We start from the raw sequence: 10617 nt of genomic DNA, 5'->3' as shown, positions 1-10617 counted from the left end.
TAGTGTGTATGGGCTATGATTGACAGTCAGTACGAATGTTATGATGCCCCCTTTCAGAATCCAGGCCAAGTTTTGTTATACATCATTGCTGATGCCCATATTTTCAGCCAAGACTTTTCAGCAGACTATTGCTTAATCCAAAACGGAGGTCAGCAGAAGTTCCTGTTCTTAGCCCTTTGTGCCTAGTAAGGCATAAGATTTGCTCTTTTGCAAGACCCATCCTTTGGTGAGGAACGTTCTTCTTTTGATCTCCTGGACAGAGATGGAGAAATTTGTGCATTTCATCTTCTTGATCTCCTTGTCAGGTATGAAATTAGAGTCCCTCTGGATGGAGGGGTGATTAGCAGGCTATAGGAATAGCTTATTGTCCAATATATAGTATGGACAAATATGGGCTGAAGCACCTTTATTCAGTTATCTTTCTCCTGATGGAGCTCCAAGACTAGAGTTTATTCCTGCCTGGAGACAAATAGCTGGGCAGAAGTGGTTTCAAGGAGAAAGTCATGGATTTGGGGGGGGGGGAGAGAGAGATGCAGCTTCCCCTCCTGCTCATCAATGGCCTCCACCCCTTTGTTTTATAGGAATTTAGAATGGCAGAGGTCATATTGCTATAATATCTAGTTTGCCCATTCAAGTGAAGTGCTGAAAAATAACCTGATGACATGCATTTGTCAGCCTGCCTGTACATTCTCATATAAGCTTCTTGTCTTTGTCTTTGTGTGTGTGTGTTTTAAAGATTGCAATAGTCTACCTCTGCTGTTTTCAAACTCCCAGGGAGTTTGAAAGCTGCAGTAAGTCCTTGCAGGGGTGGGGGGAAGGCAGCGGTGCGATCCCCAGGATCGTGCTGCTCAGGGGGGCTGCAAGGGCTTGGGTACACTTACCAGAGCCTCCTGCAGCCTCTCAGGGGTGCAGGGAGCCGTACGCGGCTGTCCGCAGGACTCCTCGATGTGTCACAAGTGAAAGTGGAGCAATTGCGCTCCATTTCCGGTTTAGCAGAAGCAGAGTGCAATTGCTCCACTCTCACTTATGAAGATTTGGGGAGCCCTGCGGACAGCCGTGTAGGGCTCCCCGCACCCTGGGGAGGCTGCAGGAGGCTCTGGCAAGTGTACCCAAGCCCCTGCAGTCCCCCTGAGTGGTGCAATCCTGGGGATCGCGCCACTGCCTCCTCTCTGCCTCCCCCTTAAGGGGAAACAGGCCAGGGCCCACAGGATGAAAACCCTGGTCTACCCTGTTAGCTGTTTGGGAGGCTCAGAAGCAGACAAGGAGAAATCCCTCTTGTCATTTAAAACATTAATATGACACAGTCATAGTCCTCTCTTACCTTGGAATGATAAGAGAGTAATATGAATCTCTTGTACTATGACTCAACCTTGCCATTCCAAACTGGCCCAAAGTCTTCTTATTCATCAATTTACTATGTGGGCTTTAAAATGTGGGTTTTTGATGGGAGTGAAGCCTGGAGCACAGATGAAGTCCTAAGCAGAACTTGTCTAGCTTCCATTGCACCTAGGGCCAAATTACAAAGCATGCATCTTAGACGATCCTTCCACAATTCAGAGATCTGAACTTACAGGTTCCAGACTTTGGCAGTGATGATTGACTGTAGCTTCTGTGCTGAAGAATGGAATGGAGAGAAGTGAGTAGACAAATGTCAGTAGCATTTCTTAGGAAAGGGATCAATCTCTTTATGTCTGTAGGACAGGAGCAGGAGTAATGATCAGGAATGGTGTCAGAGGTTAACCAGATTGGTCAAGAGCTTTTGCTCATCAGAAGAACCATCTGGGCAGATCAGCCACTGAACACTCATGATTGCATAGCATAATACCTGACTTGGATGAATCTGCACCTGAAGCAAAAAAGACAATTGCACATGCTAGAGAGATTAGAGGAAGGAAAAATGACACCCTTTCTGTAAACTGCTATCTGAAGCAACAGCAGGACATAGCATACCCTTTATTGCCAATTACGAAGAGCTACATCCTAAACACACTTACTAGGTCGTAAGTCCAATTGAACAGAATGGGACTTGCTTCCAAGTAAATACATATAGAATTGCAAGGATTGTGCTGAAGTTTATGTTTAAACCAATTCACCTTCCTTGCAATTCATAATATTCTGTTTTTTAATGTTGTCTTCCTTGTTTTTCCCATGTGGTATAACGCATCTTTTGTCTAACTTTTTTACCATGTATAAATGCAACCTTCTTTCATAACTAGTGGCTGAGTTTCAGGCTGTTCATCCCCTGCCCTCATATTGGGATACTCTGTCCCATAAGTGGTATGTGTGAATGAAGTGTCTAATATAACCCCTAGGTTCCATTTTTGTCAACAGAGCCCAATTTTCTTGCCTACAGTGATGCAGCTGGTGGGTGGGTTGCCCTCTCTGTCTGAAGAAACTTTAAATAACTCAGTGCCTGGTGCAAGCTGAATTCACACAGTTATTGACTACTAGAGCAACTCACACGCAATTCAGCAATTTATCCTCCTGCATCTAGGTATCATTTCCTCATTTATGCAGAACTCATGGAGGTTAAGCCTGGAACAGGTGGGTCATTCAGTATCTGTGGGAAGGGTGGTGTCAATGTCATAACTGATTCAGTTCTTAAGACAAAAATGGAAGAATGGAACATATACCTTATCCCCTTCCTAGAAACATATGTTTCAGAGGAGACTGTAGTGGTGAATGGTGTTGAAGGGAAGTCCATCTCTATCAACTGCACCTACAACCCCAAGGAGAACCAATGGAGAGAGAAGAGTTGGTGCAAGCACATCAGCAAGACAGAGTGTCAGTATATTGTCAGTGCCCGGCGCTTTTGGATGCAATTCCTCAAGAAGAGGAATGGCACCACTTCCATCTCTGACAACATCCAAGAGGGGATCCTCACAGTGACCATTAACCCTCTCAAGCTGCAGGATGCCGGTTTGTACCAGTGCAAGACAGACTTCTTGGGAACCAAGAACACCCTGTGCAAGGTGGAGGTGAATGTTCTGCCAGGTATGTCTCTAGTATGTCTGTAAATCAGTTGTGAGAGCTGCTGTTTAAATAGTCAGGTTTGTGACACAGTGCTATTACCCCAGTTAAGGTCACAGTCCTGCTGTTCAAAGACATGTCCAAAATGTAGCCCTGAAAATCTTGCACAGCTGGCAAAAACCAGCAAGATGATGAAGGGTTAACCCCTGTTAATGGGGCAAAGTGGCACATTTTAATTAATGGTTCTCTTTTATATTTAGTAAGGAGAGGGAGTAGCTCTCTCCTTGCTAAATATAAAAGCATAGTATTTTCCCCAGCAGCTCTTGAAAACTGGTATATAAGTATTTTAAATAATAACAGTAAGAGCCTTTTCCCATCATTTTTCTAACAGCCTTCCCGACTTTTACAGAAATAGATTCTTTAGGTCACAGATCATTGAGCTTTAATCCCCATCGTACATTTGCCCTCCAGCTGTCCGTTACTGATTGTAATAATGACCTGTTCTTTAACATTGTGTTGTCTCACTCCAACTATTTTTGGCAGCTAAATTGCTGTGCTTTTGCCAGCAGGCATATGGGAGACTGAGGCAGAAGAGGAGCCCAGAGTCATACACAGCATCTCCAGGTAATCCACATATTCATTTGCAGTGAATATTTTACAAAAAAAAATATGCAAAAGCTTGAGGTGTATCCTACCAACCCTGGCTACACTGACCTGAAGAGAACACAGTCAGTAGAAAGCATCAGGTATGGCACCACACTAAGGCAAAATAATAGAACATACAACTGGAGCCTTGTTTTTCAAAACAAATAATTAACAGCCCAATCCTATCCTCTGCCAGTCCATAGCATGCAGCTGCACCAACAGAGTCTGCGCACCATGCTATGGGGTGGGGGGCAACCAGAAGGCAAAACAAAGCTTTTTTTTTTTTACCTCTGTATAGACCTTCTGGCCACCTATGGGTTTACTCAGACCCATGCCAGCTATGGAGCTGGCATATGTCAAAGAAAAGAAAGGAAAGAAAAGAAAAGAAAGGGGAGGGACAGACTATGAAAGAAGGGATAGGATCCTGGCACAAGTCACTGTCACTGGGGGCTCCTGAACTGTCCTCTGCCCTCCCTCTCCCAGCCCTTGACATGCCCCTGCTGATGACTTACCAGAGTCAACTCCACAGTAGCAGGAGTGCAGAGCTACTGTTGCTCTGAGGTAGAAGCTGCAAGTGGTTTGGCAGTGGTGCGATTTTCACACAATTACTGGACCTTTTACAACAGCATATCAGGAGATACTTTGTTGTCAAAGGCCCATAGGATTGGGCACTAGAATATGGTTAGTGATGAAGACTGATGGCCAGAAATGCCAATGACAGGTAGATGGAATAGACAAGCAATGCCCATGCACTCAATAAAGGTCAGATCTGAAGCAGTGCCCAAATCCTGTGTGTGTGTGTGTGTGTGTGTGTGTGTGTGTGTGTGTCCTGCCCATGCCACCACCTTCCCTTGTCCTCCACCTTTGCCCATTGGATCTTCAAGACTGGCAGGATGAAGAGGATCTTGGGAGTAGTTCTTGGGATCCTCCCTGTGTGCCCAGTGAATTTGCAGAACTAGGCAGAGGTGAGATTCCATGCCCTACAAAATTACCATATTATTCATCCTCCTTCCCTGTGCAGAGAAGGGGGAAAAAACACAAATTTGGGGTCCTGTGGAATCTTATATTTCCTTGGAGACATCCTCCACTCTCTTTAACTGCATCTCACCAGGGATATGCAAGATTATTCTGACACAGAAATTACCAATTCTTATTATAGCTCCCACACTTGCGATCAAATCACAGAGGGCGGGTACAAATAGAACCACTACCATGAGATTTAATAAATTGCTGTGAATGTAACTCACTAGGGCTCTCCAGCTTGGACATCTCAAGAGTGATGTATTATTTGCCATGTTTTGGGTGCAAATAGACAGGATGGAAGCATGACTCAAATGAGGTTTTGCTGAATCCATATAAAGCAGTGGTGGGTTGGAGGGTGTGAGATCTGAAGAGCAACACAGAAAAACAGAAAGGGGAAGCTGAATCTTGCACTTTCCTCTCAAATGCATGCTTTAAAACTGGTTTTTCTTCTGGTGGAAGTTAACAGTTATAGAATCTAATCAGGAGAAAAATGGCAGTTTTTGGAGGAAAGGATGGGTGGATGGAATGGAGGTTTGCTGCAGCCCCTTTCCCTTCCCCACTTCCTAAGAATGTGGCAGCAACTCAACCCTGACACTCTGTTCTGATGCCATCATGTCTACTTTGGCCCTTAAAGAGCAGAGTATTTCCAGTCCCTGTAGAAAGGCTTTCCACCCACTCTTATGCTCCTGTGTGGAATGCAAACTCTTGGCAGTCAAGAGGATTTTACTCTTGCCAAAAGGAGTGTTAAACAAATACAACTTGACAGGAACAACATTTTCAAGACACAATGAACTGTGAAGGGAGGGGAAAGCGCCTCATAAATCTAACCAAGCTCAAAAATGTTGACTTTTTTCCCTCCAAGTAAATTTTGAGAGCAGTATTGTACTTCCATTCCCACATCCTCCACCGAGTTCGGTGACAAGGCACATCATCACAGGTGTTGTGCCATCCAGACACTGACTAGACTCAGGCTTGCTTAATTTTGGCAAAGCTGTTGAATCATGTGCCTTCAGACCACACAGCAGGGACTAGAGGAAGCCAGCTGACCAGTTTATGTTTGAAAACCTCACTGCATTCCACTGTCTCATCACATCTAGCTTGGCCCTCAGTGATCTATCTTACTGTACATGAGATTAACCAGCAGAGCTCAAAAGTAATTGTAGACCGTTATTCCTGACTGCCTTACTTAATGACGAATGGAACTATTATTATGTGGTGGTTTTCATTTCCATTGTTTCATCACTTCTGTAATTAATGCATTATTTATATTTAATGTACATTTATATGTTGCACCATGCGGGTTGTTCTAGATAATTTTATTATTTTTCTTGAACTAACGGGGAGTGTGGGAGACCCAGAAACAAACAACCTCTTAGATATTCACCCACCAAAAAAATCCCCAAACTGTAATCAAGGTGCTTGCCACCCCAGATAGGTCCTTCTCTTAACCCTCTAAAGTCCAGAATCAAGTCATTTTGGAGTGCTCTGATGGTTTCATAAAAAAACAAAATACTGTATCTGATTGGCAGCGGCATATAACACAGCAAGTGGGTGAATAGATTCAAATCCAGTTTCACATTAATGTAGCTAATTAAAAAAAGGTTCATCAACAGGAAATTCAATCGCATACAATTAAAAACATAAATAATATTTATTTTCAAAAGGGGTAGGGAACATACTTGCTAGAAGGCTACAATCCTTTGTGTGCTTTCCTGGAAGTAGGCCCCATTGAACACAGTAGGCCTTACATCTGAGTAGACCTGTGTGGGATTAGGCTGTAAAGTACAGTGTTCTTGGAATTAGGAACTAAACTTATTTTCCAGATGTATTTCAGGGCCTAAAAAGAAAATGACTGGCTGCCATTACTCCCAAATTTGTTGCTACAGAGAAAAAAAGAAACAGGAATTTATCCCATAGGCGCAGAGTACAGATCTCGCCTGGCCCTTTCTCAAAGGAAGCAAAATTAATCTCAGTCTCCCAGGGGCTGGAGCTCCTCTCTTTAGCTCTCAGGATCGGGTTAAGGGTGATCATCCCTCCCCTTCTGATGTGGACCAATAAATGTTTTACAAGGTCCAAGATAACAAGAGGACTGAAAAGTCAATTAGGAAAGCACATTTTCATATCAAATCATACCTCCCTGTGATAATTAGAGTAGGGCAAGGCATCCATGTCACTGTGCACCTGAGCTGGGAAACCATACCTCTGTACAACAACAAACTGATTAATATTTGGATTGAGAATTCTACATAAAGAAAACCAGTCTGGCCGGAATTCACAAACTGATGGCCCAAATCCTATCCTGCACCAGTCTGCATGGTCATTGACACTGTGGCCACTTCTGCCTGCAAGCCAGCTGGGTACCAGTCTGGATAGGAGTGGTAAGTAAAGAAAAATTTTACTTAACTCTCTGTCCACTACATAGGCCCCTATGAGCCCCCCTACTCAGCTCTACACCAGCTCTTCTTCTAGTGTAGATCTTAGGCTAAAGGGGGTGTGCCTGGGCCATCTGCTGCTGTCACTGAGATCTGCCCCATCCTGCCCCGTCCTTATCCCAGCCCTGATCTGTCCCCATTGCTACCACAAACTCTGACAGCTGGACTGTGCAGCACTGACACACTTGTCTTCCAGCCCTTTCACAGCAGGCAGTGCTCCACAGACTGACTTCCGTGATGGCAGACTGCTCAGTATGCTGGTGGACCTCAGGATCCAACAGTGTATCACATGGATAGGATTGGGTCTTTAATCCCTGGAGCATGACACATACTCACTATCTATGGTAGGCAGTATTAAATCAAGAAAACATGCATTCTAGTTAGAACTGAATGCTGTATAAGACTTCTGGTTACAAAGTAAAATAACAGTTGTGTTAAGGAAACTCAGGATTTTTAACTGGGGGTGTGTTTGTTGGAAACTGTTTCCCTTCCTCCTTTATTTTTATAAATGTTTACATACTAGAATCCATGCTTCATATAACTTTGCATTTGTGTCATCCCAAAGCAGACCATCAGATGTTGGCATAAATCTCTACTTCCTTCTGGCTGGATTCCTGGGTTGCAAACTCCTGGTTGCAACATTAATCTTGATTATTGTCAAGAGCAAGATGAACAGGACTGAGGATGAGAACAGAAGAGAAAATGAGCATCAGCTCTTCCCCATCGCAGGTGATGTCACAATTGGAGGTGTGAAAGACTGAGAGCAAGACTATCTTAAGGGCTTTTTTGTTTTGTTATTTGCTGCCACAAGCAAAACAGGGATGGGGCAAGGCTTAATGTTTTGCCTCAACCTAGAGCAGTGTTTCTCAACAAGTGGTACGTGTACCATCAGTGGTGTCTGAGCTGCTGTCCAGTGGTATGAGAAGTTGATTCTCCTTGTGAAGCTCTGCTTCTGCTGCCCAAGCTGATTTTTGTTACAGAATCAGCTTCTGTCTCAGGAAGGCTCCTGCTCACCAGCTAATTGTCAACAGTGTTGCTGACAATCAAGTGGTGAGCTGCCAGCCAGTAAGAGTGCAAATGTTTCCCGCCTTCTCTAGAAGCTTCTGCGCATCGGGAACAGCCATGGGTTGATATCACCAGTATTGGTGGTGCTTGAGATAGTCTATGAGAAGGTATATTGGGGACAAATTGAGAAACACTGACCTAGAGAAGCTAGAGTTGAGATCAGGTGAGGGTCTTTTCATGCAAATTGAGCATGTATCCCAGATCTCCTTGCAAGATCACAGGGATGCTAAAAATGATACCAGTAGCATGAGAACCAAAATCTGCCTGCTGCTTTCAGCATCAAAAATCTCCCCTGCTGCCCCAGGCAGCTGCCTAATCTACGCGTGTGGTCAAGCTGCTCCTAAAGCAGTTTCAGAACTTAGTGCAATTCAACTCTCATGCAACATAACAAAATTCTGGAACACATTTTCAGTTACTGTAGGGAGCTGGCCACATTGTGCGATCTCAGGCATCTACATTTTCAGAAGGATTGGCACCTCTTGAGTTGTGCTGTCCCAGGTGACTGCCTTACTCTGCCAGATGAAATGGCACCAGACTCTGACCAGGTTGGGGACTGGTCAAGGCTCTATGCCCATCAGCACATAGAGCACTGGTGTACCTGGGGAGTCTGGGAGGCAAATGCTCTGCAGCATCCCACGGGGGGGGGTGCCATGACCCTCCCCCCGCTGTCATTTTCTTTTTCTGGGCCCATTTTCGAGGCCTTAGAATGCCTTTTAAGGGCTGAGGTGGCTGCCTGCAGCCTCCCAGGTCCCCAGAAGGCCTTCTGGGGCCTTCAAAATGTTGAAAATGGAAGCTCCAGTTTTTGCAGAAAACTAGAAGTGTCATTTTTCAGGCGGGGGGCTGCATTTTGTGGTCCTGTGTCACTAGGTGGCACCAGGCACAAATCCGTAATTGGCATTACCACCTGGTCAGGCCATTCATAAACTGTCAGTACTGGTGGTAGTTGTAGTCACCAGGGTGTGGTGGGAGACACCATGAGGGCCCACTGAAAAACTTCGCCCCGAGTTGCCAGCAATCTAGCACCAGAACTATCTGCCTGCATAGTTAAGGCAACCTTGACAGAGATACAGTCACACCATAAACTCATGGATTTGTCCCAAGGAATCCTGGAAACTGTAGTTTTGGGAAAGTGCTGGGAACTGATATTAGAGAATGCCAGCAATGCAACCCTTCTCACTGATTGTGCCTTCTGGATAAAATCCCTGTCACTGCTAACTCAAACATTTAAATGAGTCACAACCACAAAATTATGCAACGTGCTTGCAAATCACAAGTTCTTAAAATGAAACACTTGAGAAAGAGTTGTCTTTTGTTGCTGAGCTTTGAGAAACACTGCCATTCCATTTTTCAATCTTTTTTTTACAATCACCAGTTGAAAGGTAATTTTTCAAAAGGTAATATGCTAGAGTATGCGCAGGACAGAAAAGACCCTCTGTTTAGCAATGGTGACCATGGGTTTTATTTGTCTCTCTGCTTCATTTCATTTTATAACTCATATACCCATCTCCATTTCCAGCATAACAGGAAAAGGTTGGTATAACTGGAGGTGATGGAAGGAAGGAGAAGAACAAGCAAGAATTCACAGAGAGGTGCATGGAAGTGGCTCTGACAGACATAGACCGTATGATCTGCTTGCTTTGTCCTGTGGCCCCATGCTCAACACATGGACTGCTGTGTTTGCACTTGCAAAGTCAGGACTTGCCAGCAAGATCAACAAAAATTGCTTTGCTGTAGAGAGTTTCAAACTGATGCTGCACAAAGAGGCACCTTTGTACTTTATCTTGGGAACAACTGAAAACACATAATAGCAGCTATGGTGTGTCTCCACTCAACTCTTTCTGTTGCAAAGAGTGGAGAATAATCATTATGTATAAAAAAGACAAGAAAGGCTGCAACTAAATGTATATAATTACAACAATTCAAAACAAATGCTTTATTATAACTGCTTCAAGTTCTTTCTTGGAGATTGTAAGAGTTCTATTTCAAGGCATACAAACAACACTTTGTGGGTCACCCATGAAATGAACCTGCACCAGTGAACCTGGAATGAATATTGCACATTTCCTCAGTACAACACTGATACTTACATTACCCCCAAAGTACACTCCTTTGTAGACATTGAAGAGAGTGGCATCTGAAGAGAGAAGACATCGAAGAGAACATCTTTTCCATTGTTGTGGCATCAGGGCTGGCCCAAGACCTCCTGACACCTGAGGCAGCATGCCAAATGCTGCCCCCCTTACCTAATGATGTATCAGCCTCTGCTTCTCCAATGTTCTAGCTCAGCCCTCCACATTTTCTCTTCCTCTCTGTCCTCATCTTCCTTTTCTAATCAAGGGAGTGGAAGGAGGAGGTGGTGGCAAGTAGGAAGACAGAGATGGGCACATCCCCAACAATCTACTGCCTGTGACAGCCACTTCAGTTGGCCTCATGGATAGGCTGGCCCTGTCTGACATAAATGCCTGCTCTACATATTCCATTG

At 44.4% G+C, this 10617-nt stretch overlaps 1 protein-coding gene across 2 annotated transcripts; it reads left to right on the top strand.

The window, feature by feature from the left end:
* The first annotated feature begins 225 nt into the window (after positions 1 to 225).
* On the top strand, positions 226 to 10056 carry LOC136649492 (triggering receptor expressed on myeloid cells 2-like). Of its 2 annotated transcripts, none has more exons than XM_066626157.1 (5): positions 226 to 305; positions 2650 to 2994; positions 3537 to 3594; positions 7639 to 7799; positions 9652 to 10056. In XM_066626157.1, the coding sequence occupies exons 1-5, from the start codon at positions 263 to 265 to the stop codon at positions 9654 to 9656; spliced, it is 612 nt and encodes a 203-aa protein (XP_066482254.1). In that variant the 5' UTR covers positions 226 to 262; the 3' UTR covers positions 9657 to 10056. The 2 variants fall into 2 exon arrangements, with proteins under 2 accessions (XP_066482254.1, XP_066482253.1); XM_066626156.1 differs by having other exon boundaries at positions 7636 to 7799.
* Positions 10057 to 10617: the final 561 nt, after the last annotated feature.

The sequence above is a fragment of the Tiliqua scincoides genome, chromosome 4 (assembly GCF_035046505.1).
Source record: "Tiliqua scincoides isolate rTilSci1 chromosome 4, rTilSci1.hap2, whole genome shotgun sequence".
NCBI classification, from domain to species: domain Eukaryota; kingdom Metazoa; phylum Chordata; class Lepidosauria; order Squamata; family Scincidae; genus Tiliqua; species Tiliqua scincoides.
This window is presented reverse-complemented; position numbering and strand designations above follow the sequence as displayed.